Genomic DNA, 21,611 nt, shown 5'->3' with positions numbered 1-21,611 from the left:
GAGAGAGTTGCATGGACATATATACACTACCAAATGTAAAATAGATAGCTAGTGGGAAGCAGCCGCATGGCACAGGGAGATCAGCTCGGTGCTTTGTGACCACCTAGAGGGGTGGGATAGGGAGGGTGGGAGGGAGACGCAAGAGGGAGGAGATATGGGGACATATGTATATGTATAACTGATTCACTTTGTTATAAAGCAGAAAGTAACACACCATTGTAAAGCGATTATACTCCAATAAAGATGTAAAAAAAAAATTAAAAATTAGAAAAAAAGAAGGTGTGATGTCTATAAACAATGGAATACTACTCAACTGTAAAAAAGAATGAAATTTTGCCATTTGCAACAACATGAATAGATTTGGAGGGTATTATGCTAATGAAATAGACAGAGAAAGACAAATACTGTATGATATCAGTTATATGTGGAACCTAAAAAATACAGCAAACTAGTGAATATAACAAAAGAGGAAAGAGACTCACAGATACAGAGAACAAACTAGTGGTTACCAGTGAGGAGAGGGAGCGGGGAGGGGCAAGATAGCAGAAGGGGATTAAGAGGTACAAACTACTATGTATAAAATAAATAAACCACAAGGATATATTGTACAACATAGGGAATATAGTCAATATTTTATAATAACTAAAAATGGAATATAAGCTTTAAAAATTGTGAATCACTATGCTGTATACCAGAAACTTACATAATATTGTATACCAATTGTCCCTCAATAAAAAAAAAAAACCATGCAAACGGCTGCTCTAGGTCACCCCTTACTCCTTATTTTCTCTGCTCTCTCTTTTGTTTCTGCCCCCTGAACAAGTCCTTTGCTTTCCTACCAGCTTAGCCAGGCATTTAAAAATATGATATTTTGTCCCCTTTCATTTTATTCATTATTTTACATGTACTACGCTGGCAAGGTATCCTGTGAACGTTTAGCCTGCCCTACTGCTTGAACTGGCTCATACTAATTCTTAAAGAAGAATCTTTCTAACTCTATTTGTTTATACTTAGACATGTAGGTAAGTGAGAAAATGAGGGCTGGCATTAATAGAACATAACCTTTCATTGAAAATTGTGAAATAAACGTTAACTTCTACAACAGTAGGACTTCCTTGTTCATAAAATCAAACTCTATGTGTGTGTGTGTGTGTGTGTGTGTATGTTTACTCCTCGCTCATAAAATCAAACAACATGTATAGGTACATAAAATGTATATACACATATGTATATGTATTTTCTTTTAAACAATAAAGCTACAGTATCTGAGATTCGTTGGCTGCCATTTCAATGCCTCCTTTTAAAATGGCCCAGGATGGAATGGAGAGCTTGAACTGACATCAGACAAACTCAGAGCATCCTAGAAAATCCTGAGACCAATTCAGGGTTCCAGGCCTGAAATACTATACCTAGAAGTATGAACATTTCAGAGGACAGGCAACTGGGGAAAATGGCCTTAGAAAAAGGAGTGCATTTGGAAAAACAAACCAAATAAAGTAACAGAAAAAAAAAATTCAGGGAGGCAGAGGCAGGCAACTTTAGCTTTTTGATGTGAGTGTTCACAGCAAGACAGTTGCCAGGCTGGCGTTTGACTAGGTCAGCCTTTCACAGACTCTCTGAGGTCTGCTGGGCTGCATACACAATCTGACCTGTACTGAAAGGGCAAGGACTTCAGCTTCTATAATGGGGACAAATCACAAAAGAACATGTATTTCATGCAACAAAATGCACATACAACACACAAAAAGAAGAGCATGCTGAAAACAAGGCCTCCCGGAAAACAACAGGAATTTTTAGGCTTGAAAGAGAAGGTTCTGAACCCACAGGCTGCTGTGACTGTGGGTAGCAAGGTAAGATGCTGGCTCTGTCCTGCAACTCTTTTTAGGACACTGGGCTTTCTAGCCGGACTGCCGCTCAGCCTTGACTACCTGTAAAACTGTTCATTCATCCCCCTAAAGGTAGGATTTCTGTCATTTGAGAATACAAAATAAAATATCTCCAGGTGTCCACAATCCATCGATGCAATTAAATTTTTTTAAAGTTTTTCTAATCTTTTTTTTTTAATTTAATTATTTGGTTGCACCGGGTCTTAGTTGTGACAGGTGGGCTCCTTAGTTGCGCCTCCAGGGCTCCTTAGTTGCGGCACGCAGGCTCCTTAGTTGTGGCATGTGAACTCTCAGTTGCGGCGTGCATGTGGGGTCTGGTTTCCTGACCAGGGATTGAACCCAGGCCCCCTGCATTGGGAGCATGGAGTCTTATCCACTGCGCCACCAGGGAAGTACCAACAATTCAATATTTTTAAAGATATATAAATCTTCACTAGCATTCATAATAAGGCATTTTACCTTAAAATACATGCACACACACATAAAACAACAACAACAAAACTGCTATGTGCCTATCCAAAAGAAGCAGTTGAGACCCTGAGAGAGAAGAGTTAAGGAATGGCCAGCACCTTAGGACACCTCTGAACCACACTGTTGTCATGTGACCACTTGTGACCTGCTTCAGGTCATTTGCCTGGAGAGCACAGCCTGACAAGATAAATCTGCTTCTGTGTCTGGGCCCCTCCCCTAACCATCTGTTCTCTTTAAGAAATACAGGCCTGTGGAAGTGCCTGTGGACTGCGGTGGATGTAACCCTGGGGAACATTGTAGGGGGCTGCCCTTGACAGTTACAGCCGCCCAAAGTCAACATTTGTCGAAAAATAACACCAGCACTTATGTGTTCCCGTTTGGGCTTTTAATCCACAAAGGCTTTATGTGTTTTAATCACGTATTAAAACTTGACTACCTGTTAAAACTCTAGCCACATTTCCAGGTGGCATGTGATCACAGCACCGCCTCTGCCCCTGGTTTGATACAGGGTATATGGGATTGAAGAAGATAACCCATGGAGAGTCTTTTTGCCATCCGCCTCCAAGGAATTTTCTCTGCAATGTACTATAGAGTAGCTGTAGGTATTTTTATGACAGCAACATTCTGTCATCACCAAGGCAAGCTGGGTAGAGCAACATGGCTGGAAGGCATTTGGGGACTAACTATTCACTGATCAAACTCGGAGCCACTGGGACGGCCAAAGACAGGTGCTACGCCTCAATCTTTCTTCTACTTACCGATTTAACAAACCAAAGGGCTTTCATGGAAATCCAGGGCCTAGAGTTTGATTAGAGGCACAATGATAATTAAGTGCAGGAACAGAGCACATCTCTCTCTTTGAAAATTTCTCCCTGTGGAAGGGAGAGGAATTTGACCCAAGGGTTTCTGAAAGAGGAGAAGGCAGATTGCAGTGGATGGGCTCTTTACCCCTGATTATTCAGGCCAAATTCGTCCACCTCCTTAAAGGACACAATTTAGATACATTTGTTTTCATGCTCTTAATTAGATTAAGTGAGTGAGTGGAAAATCACTTCATTTATTCATTCATTCAACAAATATTTGTTAAGTGCCTAATTACCATATACCTGACACTAGGATGTAGCAGGGGACAAGACCCATTTTCTGCCTTCAGCATGCTTACTTCATTATAATAATGGTGACTTAATCTTAAGGGTGTCTTTGTAAAGGCACCAAAAAATAATCATCTGGTATCCTTTGAACTGTACAGTTTTAACTCCTGTGAATACTAGTGAATGAATGTGAAACCATCCAAAAACAATTCCAGGCAAAAGTCTGGCAAACTTAAAAGTGACCAAAATATTTTTATATATTTAAATAGCGTGGAGGTACTTTTTTTTTTTTAAAAAAAGAACAATTGGAATGTTTTGCGCATGAAATGGTTTATAACACTTAGAATCCTCTGCATACGGTGCTGTATTTCTTAATAGTTATTGTTAGGATCTTGGGTATGCATGCATTACATGCAAAATGCACAGTGTGTGGTGAGAGGAATGAGTACGTCTTGTAGAGTATATACTTTGTACATGTTATATATAGTAAAGACAGCTTACTTAGTCATATCAGTTCAGATCCAACTACGGAGCGAGAAATTAAAGACATTAATTCAGGCAACAAAGTAGGGGCCTGATAAGCACATGAGAATTGTTAAGAGAAAATATTTACTAGTAACAGTGCCCTTTTCTCATTTCCTAATATCCACTGACATTTCTTCTGTTACCCGTATGGCATGAGACAGGAAAATGTAAGAAAAACGAGATGTTTTTAAACATACAATCATGGCTACTGGCATAGAATTAGGTATGACGGTAGCTAAAGTTTACATAAAAGTCTACACTGCAACCCACAGAATGGGAGAAAATATTTGCAAATGAATCGACAGACAAGGGATTAATTTACAAAATATACAAACAGCTCATGATCAATATCAAAAACCCAACCCAATCAAATATCAAAAAAACCCAATCAAACAATGGGTGAAAGATCTAAACAGACATTTCTTCAAAGAAGACATACAGGTAGCCAAGAGGCACATGAAAAGATGCTCAACGTCACTAATTATTAGAGAAATGCAAATCAAAACTACAATGAGGTATCACCTCACAATGGTCAGAATGGCCATCATCAAAAAAGCTACAAACAACAAATGCTGGAGAGGGTGTGGAGAAAAGGGAACCCTCTTGCGCTGTTGGTGGGAATGGAAATTGATACAACCGTTATGCAGAACAGCATGGACGTTCCTTAAAAAACTAAAAATAGAGCTACCATATGATCCAGCAATCCCACTCCTGGGCATATATCCAGAGAAAATCATAATTCGAAAAGATACATGCACTCCAATGTTCAATGCAGCACTATTCACAATAGCCAGGACACAGAAGCAACCTAAATGCCCATCGACAGAAGAATGGATAAAGAAGATGTGGTACATATATACAATGGAATAGTACTCAGCCATAGAAAGAATGAAATAATGCCACTTGTCGCAACATGGATGGACCTAGAGACCGTCATACTGAGTGAAGTAAGTCAGACAGAGAAAGACAAATACCATATGATATCACTTATATGTGGAATCTAAAACAATGGTACAAATGAACTTATTTACAAAACAGAAATAGAGTCACAAATGTGAAAAACAAACTTGTGGTTATGGGGGGAAGGGGGAGAGGGATAAATTGGGGTTGACATATACACACTACTGTATATAAAACAGATAACTAATAAGGACCTACTGTATAGCACAGGGAACTCTACTCAGTGCTCTATAATGACCTATATGGGAAAAGAGTCTAAAAACGAGTGGATATATGTATATGTATAACTGATTCACTTCGCTGTATGGCAGAAACTAACACAACATTGTAAATCAATTATACTCCAATAAAAATTTTTTTTTTAAAGTCTACATTGGTTTGTAGAGAGCACTCAGTGACAAAGAAACACAAACCTTGAACACATTTCTGTGTGATGTCGTGTGGTGACATTGGCCACAGCTATTCTTTCATGAATGCAGTGCCTATTCTATGTCTGCCTGGGACAATGGAGAAAGGGAGTGCTGGGGTCACTGTGTCTGATTCTATTTCTGACACCAGCACTTACTTGCTAAGTGACCGTCAGCAAGTCATTTAAGCCTCCAGTTTTTTGCTCATCTGTCAAAAGGCATTAAGAAAAATTATTTTTTAACCCTTAATGTGTTAGGCAAATGTCCCCGATTATCGTTTATCATGGTTTTCCTTTCATTGCAAAACTTATTTTAAAAGAAATAGAAAATCCAGGCAAATACTGGACAAACTGAAATGGAGCAAAACTACTTAATATACCTAAAAGTGCCGAATAAAATACAATTAAGTTATGCTGGTAATTGGTATGTGTTGAGTATCCTAAATCGCACTCTTTAACAAACACGCTTGGGCGAATCAGCCCAATGTCAAGAGCAAACGAAGGCACTAGTCCTGTATTCTCTCTGATACATTATACCCACCAAAAGCTTCCACAAGTAATTTTTTTCTTCTAGAGACATTTTTCATGACTCTGACACCATTCCCGTGAAATGTGACATTATAACAAAAAGGATTGCCACGTCTATGAGATTTATCTTCACTCTCCTCAATACCATCATTCCTTGAACTGTGTATCGCTTACATGAAAAACGCAACCTCTTTTGTGCTCTGTGGTAGCTGGAAAGTTCATATGGTAAAAAGCTCTTCCTAGGGTGGATAAACTGTGAAATCCATTTTAAAATGAGGTTTTAATTACATTTCGCAATTCAGAGCCAACTTCTGGTTTTGGTGTAATTTAAACAAGAGTTTTTTTCTCTTGCAGCCATCTGTTCCTCTTCCTCAAGCCTACACTTATGTCATAATATTGAAAATGTGACGTCATTCCCTCCTATGACATCATTAAACATGTCTGTACGATAAAGACCCAAGAAGAGAACTGAATCACGTGGGAGGAAGACGCCTGTTCAAATATAGATGAGGAATATGTAAAATAAATACATTGCAATCGGAATTATTTTTCTATTGCTTTTCATTCCCAGTTACTCCTTACAGATGAAAAGACTGTTCCATACAAGTAATGCTTTATCACCAAAAAATCCTCTAAAAAAGACAAAAGAATCTTTAAGATACCTACATATATGGGAATAAACTAGTATATTAATGTGAATGCACCATCTGAATTGACGGCTTTGAGTGTGTTTGAAACCAGAGTTCCTGGTAAATATTTAATTGAAATAATAAATTATACTTTCTAGCCATAGACGATGTTTAGGCCGTACATTAAAAACTTACTTCGTTCTATTCAGTTTCTATTTTTGACATTAAAAAATAAATTAATTGAAATTCATCAATTAAGAATTTTTCAGATTTTGTAGGTAAGTTGCAACTGCCGTTAATGGTACAGAAATATACGTAGTGTCTTAAAATTATATTAACGTTGAATTTATTAGGTTATAGTAATTTATACATTAATTTCTTTTAAACATTGTATTACAACTATTTTAAAAGTTATTTTAGGTTGTTACATCAACAATTCTAGGTGAGTTTAATAATTCTTTTAAGTGGTTGTTGAAGAACTCTCATAAAATTATAAAGAATCCCACATGACACTATCTGTACAAATACTCATTGGTTTTAAATTAAGAAATTCAGTGAAGAGGGAGACAGGACTTTTTTGGAGTTCTTTTGTGGTAAACAATTTTTATAATAATCAGTCATTGAAATTAAACATTGTTTTAAATAAATCGGTTATATATAAGCATCTCCTTAGTATCGTATTTTTAAGTTAAAAAAATTTTTTCAATTACTTGGTCGAGTTCATAAGTTTTGGCACTGAAGATATTCTGTGCTTCTGTATGTGTCAGGCCCTGAGCTAGTCCAGTCTCAAAATACAGCGACACTCACAGCGCTTACCCTCCAGGCCCTGGAATTCACAGACTGGAGGAGCTGATGAATTCCAACAGTCACTGCACAGTATAATGGAAAGTGCACTAGCCTAGGAGTTCCTGGAATTCCTGGGTTCTTGATCACTTAAAAGACCCAAGCTTTAGTTTCTTCATTTCTGCAATCGTGTTCATATGCAGCATCAGTATTTCACCAGTTCATTATGAGTTTCAGAACCTGCCCTTTCCATGCTCGTGGTAGCATTTAATGATGCCAACATCTAATGAACTGCCCGTGGCAGGCCCTTGATTCTCCTTCTACACTTCTGTCACTATGGAGACCGTGTCCCACCGCTTACTCTTCCTTCTTGCCCTATTCTGGTCAATGACAGTATTATTCGCCCAGATGTTAGTCTAAAGTCCCCTCCCCTCTGCAGCCCCACATGTTAAAACCTGTCTACCACACTAAGATCTCCAAATATAGCCCCTCTGATCTATTCCTCTGTTGTTCACTTAATTCAGGTCCTCATTGTCGCCTGAACTACTGTAATAGTCTCCAAACAGGAACCACCCCCTTAGCTTTGCTCCCTAATCTAGCCTCCAAATTGCCATCATTTGGATCTTTGCAAACACACATCTGATTACATCCCCCACCCCGAATTACGATCCTTCAGTGGTTCTGTGTCACCTTCAGCACAAAATCCAAACATCTTGGTCATCTGGTCCCCACCCATCTCTCCACCTCATCTCCCACCCTCTCTAGTGCATAGGCAGAATCTGGGCTAAAGCCACACTGCCCGTGACTTTGAGTAACTTATTTCCAACCTAGTCCGTCTGGTGGAAATACCCTATTCTCTGCTCTACTAGGCAGAGTCTTTCTTCAATATACAACTCATCAGAGATTTTGTTCTCTATGAAGCTTTTCCTGGATGAGCCAAGCAGTGTTTGATATCTCCTACTTTGTGTCAACCCAGTTCCTAGTAGTACTTTCTTAGACTTGGTAAGGTCTGAAAAGCCATTCTGTGTTTCCATGTCTCTTTTCCCTAACAGACACTGATCTTCTTGAAGGATGAGACCCTGTATTATTTGTCTTTTTTTCCCCAGCTCATACTTCGTAGTAAGTAGATGATCAACAATTTCTTATTAGATGGATGGGTGGGTGGGTGGGTGGATGGATGGATGGATGGATGGATGGATAGAAGCGTCTCCCCTCATGCACTTTAGCTCTGATAAATTACAGCCTTATCTTCTAGAAATGACAAGCTCTTTTACCTCTCAATAGGTGTTCTCCTGGATCATCCATCCGTCACCGGACACTTAAACCCCACCAACCTACATCTAAATAGTTTTCTTCAAGACTCAACTCAAAGGAGTCACCTCTTTCATTATTCTTTCATAATACTTTGTATGTATTTGTACTATAAAAAGCTTTCAACACATTTAATTGTAATTATTAATTTAGATATCTATCTCCTTCCCTAGACTTTCAGTTCTTTGAGACAGCAGCTTAAATTTCTTATTCATAGGAGTATCCCAGCACAAAGGCTAGCACGGGGTAGGTGATAGCACAAGACAGTAAATGTTGGCTGTATTAATTCATGAAGGTGTGCTTGAATGTATGAGATGAAATCATGTATTTGTGAGTATCTTGAAACTATAAAAACCCAAGACAAATGTTAGGTAATGTCATCATCTTGATAACACCACGTGTTATATCCTTTCCTCTGCTTCTTAGTTCTCGCTTCCCAGAGAGCGCAAAGCTCCTTGTCTAAATTATCTCTTCACACAGACTTCCTTGTTCCCACTCAGAGTGCATTTTGACATTAAACTACACCCCTCAGCTCTTGGGTCAGATCTAGAATATAAAGAGGTTTGAAAAACAGAACCAACTGTCTTGCGTTTTAATACTGGCCTTAAAACATGTATGTACGTGATAACAATATTCTGAAAATGAAGATAGCCAAATGGCATCAGAGAACCATTTTCTTAGTCAATAGCAATATATTTGTCATAAATATAAGCCCGTTCCTTACATAGAGAGAATCTGTTTACTGGTTGAAGAGCAAAAGTGTCAAACATGCAACAAAAGAAATGATATAGTATGAATAACAAGAACAAATACTTGATTCGAGCACCTCATCTTCCTCTTGGGAAATCTCAGGACATTTTACAAATGACATTGCAATCAACTTCATTCACCTGGAAGAAGGGACTTTCTCCAGTGTGAAATGCAGTAGCTCTTCTGCATCTCAGAGTCACCTCATTGACTATTTAGGGCAAGAGGTGAAAGATATATACCTTAAAGGCTGGGGAAGACTGGAATAAGAGAGAATATAATTATTCATGCATATAGAATATGGAATGAGGAAAACTGGCTGCGGTTGACACCTTCGCTCTTATAAGAAGTGCTATGAGATCATGGAGGGGCAGGACCTCCGTTTAATCCTCTTCTGACAGACGTCAGGCAGAGTACATTTTCCCCTGGTACCATTTTGACATCTGGGGTCAATCCTTTCTCCAAGTGAAAAAAAATTCACATGCATAAATGCAACTTCAGTAGCACCTTGACAATCCCTGGAAGTCATCCAGCTGAATGTCACTTTAATGTAGTTAAGTCACCTTGTTAGACATTCACGGTGCAAGGTGAGATGCTTTTGTGATGGGGTGTTTTTCTCCATAGGTAAGTGCTGACGTAAGGAATGGAGCAGCTGAGGCGGGTGAATGCTGTCATCACAAAAGGGGCAGCAGGGTCTAAGAACATGGCTTCTGAAGATGAACGCAGTTTGCATTTATTCACCACCTCCTCCTTTGGGAAGTTGAGACTTACAAGCTTTTCTGAGACTTAGTTTCCTCATCTATAAAATGGGGATGATCATACTTTTCTCATGTCGTTTTTGTAAAGATTAAATGAGAAAGGGCTGTTTATTTTGCCTGAGGATTATTGTTTTATTTTCTTGCTTCACCTACTTCTCCATCCTACCGCCTCATGAATATCTAATACCAAACTCATTTTATTTTCAGGGCTGTCTTCTGAAAAGTATGTCTGATCATTGACCTACTTTTCCCCATGGATTTTATACTATGTTTCCTCCTTCAATAGGGAGAATTTAAGTGCACTCATATCTTAGTTGCCTTCACACTAATGTTCAGTTATCTAGGGTGTGTCACATCATCAAATGTCACTAATAATAATAATATGTATGTATGTATGTACATACCTGTATGTATGTGTACATATGTATGTATGTATGTATGTGTGTATATTTATCCTGGCTTTCTAATGACAGCAAATTTGTCTGCCTCCTTTTTAAACAGCATTCTCCTGATGGTCAAAATCAGCTTAGGGGCTTCCCTGGTGGCGCGGTGGCTGGGAGTCCGCTTGCCGATGCAGGGGACGGGGGTTTGTGTCCCGGTCCGGGAGGATACCACGTGCCGTGGAGCGGCTGGGCCCGTGAGCCATGGACAATGGGCCTGCGCCTCCGGAGCCTGTGCTCTGCAGCGGGAGGGGCCGCGGCGGTGAGAGGCCCGCGTACCACAAAAAAAAAAAAATCAGCTTAATTGCTTCTTTTCTGAAATTTTCTCGCCTACATATGACTGTGAAATTTTTAAGAGTGTTTTACAGAGGGACCATTTCCCTCAAAGACACACTCCTTTCTACGTGCTGTTCTACAGGGTAAGAATTCCCAGGGATTACCTTTGAAACTTCCACGTGTAGATGAATCTTACTGAACATGTTCGTCTTCCTCTAGAAAGTGATCCCTGCCTATGGTACCATTCTTCCGATAACATTTCCAATACAGGCAGGATTTATATATAATTGACATCTGGAGATCTAGATGCCTACGTTCCCCAGCCCTCTCTGAGATGAGGTTTTTGGAAGACCACATCCATGAAGATCACCTAGGGCCTCGTGGGCCACTGTTAAGGCCCTGGCTTTTTCTCGGAGGGAAATGGGGAGCTATTGGTGGGTTGTGAGCGGAGGAGAGACCTGATCTGACTTAGGTGTGTAGATAGATTTTGGTTGCTGTATTGGAATAGACTGTAACAGAGGAAAGGTAGAGAAGTAGGGAGAGTACTTGGGAATCTATTGCAGGGATCCTGCAAGAGAAGATGGTGTTTTGGACCAGGAGGGTAGCAGGGGAGGTGGTGACGTATTTGGATTCTGGTCCTATTTTGAAAGTCAAACCAAAAGTCTATCTTGATGGGCTAGATGTAGAGTGACTCAGAGGAAGAAAGAGGACAAAGCTCCAGGATTTTTGGCCTGAGCACTGGATGGATGGAGTTGCCATCAACTTAGTTGGAGCAGCTGGTTTGGGGCAGGACATGAGGGGTTTAGTTCAAGGCATGTTAAGCTTGAGTTGCCTATTAGACAACCAAGTAGAGACGGCAAGCAATTAGGCATGCAGGTCTGAACTTCAGGAGAGAGGACCTCATTATAGAAGACCCTTAATATGTGCCACTTAGTATTTGTAAGAGGCTTAGAGCAACATAAGGCTCCTAGTAAGAAAGTAAGCAATGGTCACAATGAACATAGTTCCTTTTCCTCCTCTGACCATATTATTAGAAATAACCAAAATACCTGTAATGGTCAAATCCTGTCTATTATATGTCGTTATGCTTTGAGCTACTGATTGAAGACCTCCACAAACTAAGCCTTTCTTACTTTTTCAGATAACTTCCATTTTTCAAGTGCAGTTTTTGAGGTTACTGCGGGGAGGGAACTACATTTCAAAATAAAAATTAAAACACACAGTGTGCACACAAAGTCAACGTAATTCTGGAAAATGTCCTTTGAGGATAAAATATGTAGCACTGGGACTTCCCTGGTGGCACAGTGGTTAAGAAGCACCTGCCAATGCAGGGGACACGGGTTCGATCCCTGGTCCGGGAAGATCCCACATGCCGCGGAGCAACTAAGCCCGTGCGCCACAACTACTGAGCCTGCGCTCTAGAGCCCACGAGCCACAACTACTGAAGCCCGCGCACCCTAGAGCCCGTGCTCTGCAACAAAGAGAAGCCACCGCAATAAGAAGCCCGCGCACCTCAACGAAGAGTAGCCCCCCCCTCGCCACAACTAGAGAAAGCCCGCGCGCAGCAGCGAAGACCCAACACAGACAAAAATAATAAAAAATTTTAGAAAAGGAAAAAAATACTAAACTTATCTCTTCCCCCTTATGTTATTTTAATTGTGTATATTTCATTTTTAAGCATGGTTCTTTGGGGAAAACAGAATATGTTTACTATAGTAAAACACATATTCTTTTAGCCTAGTAATTTTGGAAGCAAAAATGGTCTCCATGGTAAGAAGATAGAAAAGGAGTGGTATTAATAGAAGGTAGCACAGAGCTAATGTGCATTTTATAGCATAAAGGAAAGACGTTTTTAGCCTCCCTGCCTTAAACAACATCGTGAACTCTAAGTTACGCTAAACGGGTGAACAGAATAAAAACGAGCCAGCTACGATATGATGGCTGAGTGAAGGTCAAGACCAACTCTCCGGCAGCAGCCCAGGACAGCAGAGCCCTCTCACACTCGGACACAGAGGCTTAATTGGTCCTCCTAGGGTTTGGAAGAGAGGCTTTGAAAATACTTCTGACCCCTTAGAAGCAGATTTATAGACATACAATAGTGCTTTAATCCTTGCATCCTGGCATTGCCAAAGTAATAGGATATCAGAATGGATAAAACCCTAATAAGACAAGGATTATCTGACGTTGCAACTCTTCTCCAAGCCCATCTTGGATCCCAAACAATCACTTCCTTCCTCTAGGTCCTTAACTCCCTTCATACAATGTTTAATGAGGTGTATTTTTTCCTTCACATTTTTTCCATATTGCCTCCTGGTAGGATTTTTTCTTTCTTTCTTTCCTATTTCTCTCTGTGCTTGAATCTCTACGATGGCATTTTGGGAGTTAATTTTAGGCCTCCTTTTTACTTGTTAGAGTCTCAATTTCTTGAGATAATCTACTCGTTCCAGACTCAACTCTTCTGTCTGTAGCCTGCACTCATCCTATATTTTTCTCCTTTTCCCATTCATTTACACAGTCTTACAAAGAGTGATATTTTTACTATGATCTCTACTGAAGTGAGAAGATAGCCGTAAAATTATCATAAAATAATAAATTCTGTTTAAAAAATAAACACACCAGAACATAAATATCTGTAGGAGTATTGCCCCTCCTTTTTCTAAAAAAAATCGCAATGATATTCACATATGCTTTGGAATTAATTTTAGAACAGATCCTCACAAGAAAATCGCCCTGTTACCTTACCTTGGCTTCCTGTTTTATCCAGATCAGTATTACTCACCTAATTCTCCAATCCTGATGCCAAATTTCCTCTGATAGTTTCCACAGTTCACAGCAGTCCCACTAAGGATTTTCAAAGGAATACGGAGCATATCCTGAAGACAATTCTGAAAAAGAATTACAAAATTGTTTTGGAGATGGCAGCATAATTAAAATGTCTACAGTTCCCAAGTCCTTGAGATGGGAAAACTCCCTTTTGGATGGGAATTTTCCCTAATTTCTGATAACAAATTGAACTATTTTATAGTCACATCATAAAAGCCAACTTAAAAGTTCTTTTACTTGATTTCAACTACATTCCAGTACATGGTGTGCTTAAAACTTTGAATCTGTCTATGTGAAAAATATGCTCTTGTTTTTTTGTTTGTTTTTGGCCACACCACGTGGCATGTGGGATCTTAGCTCCCCGACCCACCAGGGATCAAATTGGCGTCCCTGCATTTGGAAGCTTGGAGTCTTAACCCCCGGGCCACCAGGGAAGTACCTGGAAAATATGCTCTTAAGAGTTACAATATGGGGCTTCCCTGGTGGCGCAGTGGTTGGGAGTCCGCCTGCCGATGCAGGGGACACGGGTTCGTGCCCCGGTCTGGGAAGATCCCACATGCCGCGGAGCGGCTGGGCCCGTGAGCCATGGCCGCTGAGCCTGCGCGTCCGGAGCCGGTGCTCCGCAACGGGAGAGGCCACAACAGTGAGGGGCCCGCGTACCGCACACAAACAAACAAAGAGTAACAATATGTCTGTCTTATTGTCTCTAGGACTCTCCTTGACAAGAGGGAACTACTGGAGTTGGCTCAACTTGGCTGTTACTTGGAATATGATCTCTTTGGTTCTGAACTTTTCCATTATCAGTTCAACCCGGATGCCCAATGATAATAAAAGAATTGAAAGGTAAACATGATGAAATCTCTCATGGTCTTTCCTTTCACCATCTCTTTTGGATTTTCTTATCTGGGTGGGTATTAGCAAAGATTCAGAAAACAGTAAGCAGGCAGAACCAGGGACTTGCAGAGAAAAATATACCAATGCTGTTTCAGGAAGGCAAATCTCTATATATTATTTTGAGGAGAAACTGAATCAGCCTAAGTAGGCAGAAGCTTCGCAAAGCCTTAGTTCAGTGCAGATGGGCAGCTGATAAGAAATACAGACAAAATCTCTGCTCTGACAATAAAAGAACAAAAGACATTTCCCTCTTTTTTACTCTTAACGAAGTAAGCTGTTTCTTTCTCAGGTTGACCACACCAGAGGTCCTAACCTCCTATAATTAATTTTTGAAATGCTTTACTTAAAATATTCACTAAAGAGGTGACTGCAACGTACAGGCTATAAGTATAATGTCTAAAGGTCAAACATTACATAAAATCCAACCTCTCAAAATTTTCCAATATTTTGGGGGTGAAAGCAAATAATTGTACAAGTCATTCTCTGCAACCGAGTGGAAAATTTCCGGAGTCAAGGCTGGATGCTACCTGGTTTGTCTTTGTTACATGGTGATATGAAGACTGAATGCACCAAGTTAGGGAATGTGGGAGGAGAAATAGATTTGGGATTGACAGGATGACTTTATCTTGGGAATATCGTGTTGCTATCTGGTGGGGCCCTGGGATAAGGGTGTGAAGCTCAGGACAGAGACTTGGACATAAATCTAGACATTGTTGGCTTGCATGTGACAGTTGGAAGCGTGGGAATGAATGAGATCACTCAGAGAAGAGAATGAGGACAGAGCTCTGGTGACCACCAACACTTAAGGGATGAACTCAGGAACAGACCCTCAGAGACAGGTTGAGAAATTTTCAAAGCGTTAAGAATATCAGAGAAATGCATTTTTATTAAAGTTGTTGGAGAAGGATACTTAAAGCAGAAGGGTTTGAACTCTTTTAATATGTGGCAGATATCAAGTGAGATAAAGACTGAAAAGTATCCATTGGATTTCACAATCAGGAAGTTGTTTGGTTTTTTTTTTAATTTTATTTTTGGCTGTGTTGGGTCTTCATTGCTGCACACGGTCTTTCTCTAGTTGCTGCAAGCGGGGGCTGCTCTTTGTTGTGGTGCGCGGGCTTCTCCTTGCGGTGGCTTCTCTTGTTGCGAAGCACAGGCTCTAGGCATGCAGGCTTCAGTAGTTGTGGCTCGTGGGCTCTAGAGCGTAGGCTCAGTAGTTGTGGCACACGGGCTTAGTTGCTTGGTGGCACGTGGGATCTTCCTGGACCAGGGCTCGAACCCGTGTCCCCTGCATTGGCAGATGGATTCTTAACCACTGCGCCACCAGGGAAGCCCAGGAAGTCTTTATTTCAGTCAATAAGTGCAGTCTTGGCAGAAAAGGCTTGAGGAACGAGTAGAAGGGGACGAAGAGGACAGAGGCTACACTTTCAAGAAGCTTGATAGTAAAGGGAAGCAGGGCTGGAGCGCTGGAGCTAGAAGTCCAGACAGGACCAAAGGAAGGTTTTGTTAGGAGACAGAGAGAATGAATCCAGGGAAGTGGTGCCTAATCTACAGGGTCATTATAGAATTTATATGAAATAAAATATGCGGTTTTTAGCTGAGTGTCTGGGGTAGACTATGGAAGTGGTCCGTCAATGTTAACCGAAAAAAAATCTGGACAGGTAAGAGATACAGAGGAAGGCTCTTAAGGAGACAAAGAGATGGAATCTGGGCAGCAAATAGGAAGTTGGTTGAAAGGAGGTATACTGTCTCCATGGAAACGAAAGCAGGTGCGGCAGGTAATGGAGTGAGTGCAGAACGGTGTTTTGGTGAGAGGAACAGGAAACTGAGGACAGATGGTCCCGTGTGATCTCTAGGGCGCCTGTGAAGGAGACATGGTCATCTCCTGAGAAGGAAGGAATGGATTCAGGGCAGGACCTTGTAGAGGAGGATAAAGGCTGGGAGTGGATGGTGAATGAATGAGAGATACTGTTGTGTGGAAGACCCAGTGGAGGCCAGAGATCATGACTGCATGACTGTCCACTGGCACCAATGTCCATGATTTGGTGATTATTTTCCTAAAAAATGTTTTGTGTTTTGGTAGTAGGACCAAAGAAATTTTGTGAATAGAAGTAGAAGATGGAGACAGAGAGCTTGAGGGTTGGGATTCTGTCTGAAAAACATGGTTGATATTGGGGGGACCACGGAGGGGTTGAGATGAGGGTCACGAGGTCCAAGCTGGAGGGAAGAAAGTGTAGAGAGAGATGGAGAGATGTCCAGGAATAACATGGCAGGGGAAAATCCCTGGATGCTTGAAGCAAATGGGTGAATACAGATAGTGGAAGAAGGTGAGCGAAAAAGTAGAAGGATGGAACTCCTGGTCAGAGTGGGGAAAGGAAGGTTGAGTGGAAGTAGTTCTCCATGGCGACACGGAGCAGAACAGGGTTCTGACTGTAGAAAACTGGTTGGAATGGGAGTAAAAGCCAAACTGGAGCAGAGAAGTGATGTCCAGAAACTGTGGGGCTCAAGCAGCAGGAGTTGAACACATGTACATTGGGTTTGATGGGGAGGTCTTGAGCCAGCGGCCACAGCTCGGACAGCCTTAGGGTCTTTCCCCCGGGAAGTCTATCTTTACATGTATGCCTTCTACTGTCCCTGTGTACTGGCAGACCTCCTTGCTGAGCTTATTAACAGTAAAATAGGCTTCAAGTTTAATATCATCAGACAGAGTTGATTGACATTACAGTAGTTTTGTATATAAATATGGAGACACTCAGCTCTACACGAGCAAACTGCTTTGACTGTTCTGACCAGAATCCCTAGGGCTTTTTTTTGTTTTTTTACTACTCAAACCAGTTCTTTGATAAACAGATTTATTGGTTTGTTTGTTTTGTTTTATGATTTTAATTTCCTTGCCCAGGAGTACCACTCAATACAGGCAAACAGGTTTCCTAAGAGTCCTACTAGCTTGGACCATACTCAGAGGTGAATATTCTCTGGAATTTAAAATGGGGTGCTGTGTAGACCTTCCTCATCTTTCATGACCTCAGAACCATGATTTCCTGATGAATGCCCTCAACACACGTTTTACAATTCATCTTGGAAATAGGAAGTTTGCTCCCAGGACCTGCTTTGTTTCTCTAAGCCCGTTTATGGCAGTGAGCTTTATCTTCTCCACCCCTATGCTTTCCATGACACTCCTAGACCTGAAATAAAAGAGGGAATCTGCAGAGGGAGGTCTATGGGGATATGAGCTTTCACTGAGCTAAATGTAAACATTCTAGATGTACGGAAATACATCAAAAAGTATATATATGTGCATGTGTGTTTGTGTATGTCTATGTATCTGTGTATGTACGCATCCTTAATCTTTGTAAATTAAAACCATGCATTAAGTGCCTGGACTCGAGTGCAGCTCACGGTAATTACTAAATGACGTTTGGGTTGTGTGTGTATCCCCTTGTCCCTACCTCCTGGGCGCCTGATTTTCATCATTCATCAGCAGTCCTTCTCTGAGCCGCAGTAATCTCAAAGCTTTGAAGTGCAAGAACAGAGAAGCATGCTTCTGCCTACCTCTGGTTTTCAGCACCAGAAATTCTGTGTCTAACACCTGTTTTCAATCTTATGTTCCATTTCTCAATCTTATTATATCTCTGCCTTTTCACACATTGTAGTCTCTCTCTAATATTTGTTTGCAAAACACTAACTCATTTGTATTGCTATAATTACTGTGATTTTTTGTCTTCTCCTCTGTATTGGTTCCTTCCTTCTGGCGGTCTCTCTCTAAATACTGTTCTTCTACACAATGGCGCAGCATATGAGACGATCTCTTATTTTAGGAGTGACCAGGCAGTTTTCCTGAGAGTCAGGATATAATTATGTGTCTAGAGCCAGAACATTCTCTTTCTCATGAGATAACTGGTCTCCAGATTCTTGACTTAATGAGTTCTAAGGGTTCCCATTTTGAAATGAGTATCTTTCCACACTACTGCGCAATTCAGTGGCTTTGTGCTTCAGGATATGACACAGGCTTCTTACAGGAATTTGTTTACACAAATGTGCCTCTGTAGTAATAAGATATCTCTTTTTCTCAGACAAGGAAAAGAGACAAAAATGTTGAGAAATGCTCAGAAAATACACCGGGGAAAGTGTACCTTAAAATTTCCTGTAAGGTGATACTCCTTTTCAGTTGCGGATCAAGGTTTGTCACACTACGTTTCAGCACTGTGCATGCATCTGTCAAATCTTTCTCTCTTTTCATAAACGATCATATAACGGCCTTAAATAATTCCCTTAAAGAGAGTTCGTTCCACAAGTAACTTCAGATCAGGACTTTTGGACATTATACAAATCTCAGAGAGGCAGGTAATGCCCTGTCCCTATAGAGGGGTAGGTAGGCATACAGGGAATTCAGAGGTAGGGGATTAAGAGGTATAAACTATTATGTATGAAATAAGCTCCAAGGATATATTGTATAACACAGGGAATATAGCCAATATTTTATAATAACTATAAATGGAGTATAACCTTTAAAACTTGTGAATCACTATACTGTACATCTGTAACATATACTATTGTACATCAACTATACTTCAATAAAAAGAAAGAAAGAAAGAAGCAAATAATGGTGGTGGCACAGCTAGCACTCTAAGTATTCTTAGGACACACATGAGGTACGTGTGATGTGAATGCAGATTTCTAGACAAAACACCCGGGTTGGCTCTTTTCTGGCATTCCTTTGGCCTGCAAACATAAGATCTAATCTTTAAGTATAATTTCTTTTAAAATGTATGTTCTCAGAGGGCAAGGCTTTGTGCTCGAGTTTTTTGATGCAGTGGCCCACATTTTGCTTGCTGTAGTAGTTATTAAATATGACTCATGCACTAGAATGCCGAGAAATGCTACTGAAACAAAAAAGATACCTTTCAAATAATTAGCCCTTGGCGGAAGGCGCTACCCATCCATCTAGATCCATTTGGAAATCTAGGGATCGACAAGACAGGACAGAAAATGCCAGAGAACAGCCATGGTCTCCAAGCTGCATCTCCTGCCATCAGAGACCCATGGAAGTCACGGCAGACACTGCCCAGGGTCCAGACCTATACAGATGGTGGCTGTCAGAGGTGACCGACTCACATTACAGATTACAGCACTTAACAAAGCCAAGAGGATTAGATGTTTAGACAATAGGCAGGAAGCCATTCTGTAGTCAACTGACTATAAATTTAAAGGAACAGCTCATTATTTATAGCAATCTTAATGAAATGGAAGGAAGAAAGAGTAAATTTTTATTGGCCAATTTAATCCAATGCTCCCAGACTACTACTAAGTCAAAATTCCCATCGGCTTCAAAAGGATTAGCGCAGAGGGACCGTAACTGACCTTTTAAAAATGACTAGCAATCTAAAATATGACACAAATGAACCTATCTACGAAACGGAAACAGACTCACAGACATAGAGAACAGACTTGTGGTTGCCAAGGGGGTGGCGGGTGGGGGAGGGATGGATTGGGAGTTTGGGTTTAGCAGATGCAAACTATTACACAGAGAATGGATAAACAACAAGGTCCTACTGTCTAGCACAGGGAACTATATTCAATACCCTGTGATAAACCATAATGGAAAAGAATATGAAAAAGAATATATATATATGTATAATGGGGTCACTTTGCTGTACAGCAGAAATTAACATAACACTGTAAACCAACTATACTTCAATAATAGTTAAAAATAATTTTTAACTTGATAGTTAAAAATAACTATCAAGCTCATCATATGCCCTTCATTTTCAAACCAACTGATTTTACTCTCAGAATGTTCTACTTGTACAAGGATTCCTTTTGTTTCCCTATTTTAATCACAAACAGTCGTTGATTTTATTTGCTAGGAGAAAAAGGAGAGACAGAGAGAATGAAATCTGAAAAATGGGTCGACTAAGCGAGGCATTTTAGAATGGAGAGCTGGGTACAAATCCAGAATAAAGTTATTTAATAAAATGCTAAAGTGGCCACTTATGCAAACTGGCGCATCCTGTTAGAAGCTGTGTCTAATGCAGGACTGCCAGGCATCGTCATAAATATCACAAGCTGGGGATTTCTGTGTGCAGGGAATAAGGATCATGTTCCTACTAGGGTGCGGTAATATCTTTGTCATCACCACACAATATTTATTAAGGGTCTCCCAGGACACGTGCCGCAAGGGAAGACGGTATCTTTATGACAACACAATAGGTTTATGAGTAAAAAGTTTAAGGCACCCTGAAAACTGTAAACGTGAGACCGATGCCATATAATGAGTTAACATTTTTCACAGGGTACGTCTTCTGGTGGATGAGGGCTATGAAGGTCGGATTCTGATGGCACATGACATACACACGAAGCATCGGCTGACGAAATACGGAGGTCACGGCCATTCTCATATACCTACCAACACTGTTCCTAAAATGTTGTTTAGAGGCATAACTGAGGCTGCACTTGATAAGATACTGATAGAGAACCCCAAGCAATGGCTAACTTTCAAATAGGACGGTTGTTCTGAATTCATACCTTGAGTATAAAGCTTGCAGGGAACAGACTGGGATTTCAAACCCACTGTGAGATATTAATCAGAGCTACATTGGACTGACAGAGCATTTCCTTTTTAGGAGAATTAGAAGACTTCCGCCTTCTCAGAAACTGGCTATTACATCTGTACGTTTAGGGAGTTACTGAGCCTAATTAAGCCCTATTGTTTTTCCTTAACAAAATAAAGACAAAAGTACCCATATCCAAACAACGATTTACAGTCTACATCCCCTTAGTGGAGTTTTGCTTCCTTTTGTTTTGTTTTCTTAATCTGTCACCAGCACTGCATGAGAAAATTTAAAGTGTTTCTAGTTAAATTACCCCTTTCTGGAGCAATCTAATGTTTCCTGTAATATTGATGATTCTACTAATTATCCTGCTGTCCTTTAATTAATGCTTAATGAATGATATGGCAGGACAAAATAGCTTCTGCAGCAAGGGGAGTTAAATTTTGAGACCGTTTTTTCAAAAGATACTGTAATATAATTACCAACTCACAATGGTAAAAATATTGTGGAAGCTTAATTATATGCTGTTCACCTA

At 40.4% G+C, this 21,611-nt stretch overlaps 2 protein-coding genes across 2 annotated transcripts in view; one reads left to right on the top strand and one right to left on the bottom strand.

Moving 5' to 3' along the window:
• The window catches only part of PTER (phosphotriesterase related), a 28,768-nt gene extending 7,740 nt beyond the window's left edge, over window positions 1-21,028 (top strand). Inside the window, 3 exon segments of the mRNA XM_030832402.2 lie at window positions 14,345-14,449; window positions 14,451-14,477; window positions 20,818-21,028. Of these exon segments, the coding sequence (XP_030688262.2) occupies window positions 14,345-14,449; window positions 14,451-14,477; window positions 20,818-21,028 (343 nt within the window).
• RSU1 (Ras suppressor protein 1) overlaps window positions 13,611-21,611 on the bottom strand; it is a 275,248-nt gene continuing 267,247 nt past the window's right edge. The window contains exon 9 of the mRNA XM_060292257.2: window positions 13,611-13,696. Coding sequence (XP_060148240.1) covers window position 13,696 — 1 coding nt within the window. The 3' untranslated portion in view covers window positions 13,611-13,695. The remainder of the gene's footprint in view (window positions 13,697-21,611) is intronic.

The sequence above is a fragment of the Globicephala melas genome, chromosome 2, assembly GCF_963455315.2.
Source record: "Globicephala melas chromosome 2, mGloMel1.2, whole genome shotgun sequence".
Lineage (NCBI taxonomy): Eukaryota > Metazoa > Chordata > Mammalia > Artiodactyla > Delphinidae > Globicephala > Globicephala melas.
Note: the sequence above shows the minus strand (reverse complement) of the source record. Positions and strands in the feature narration are given on the sequence as shown.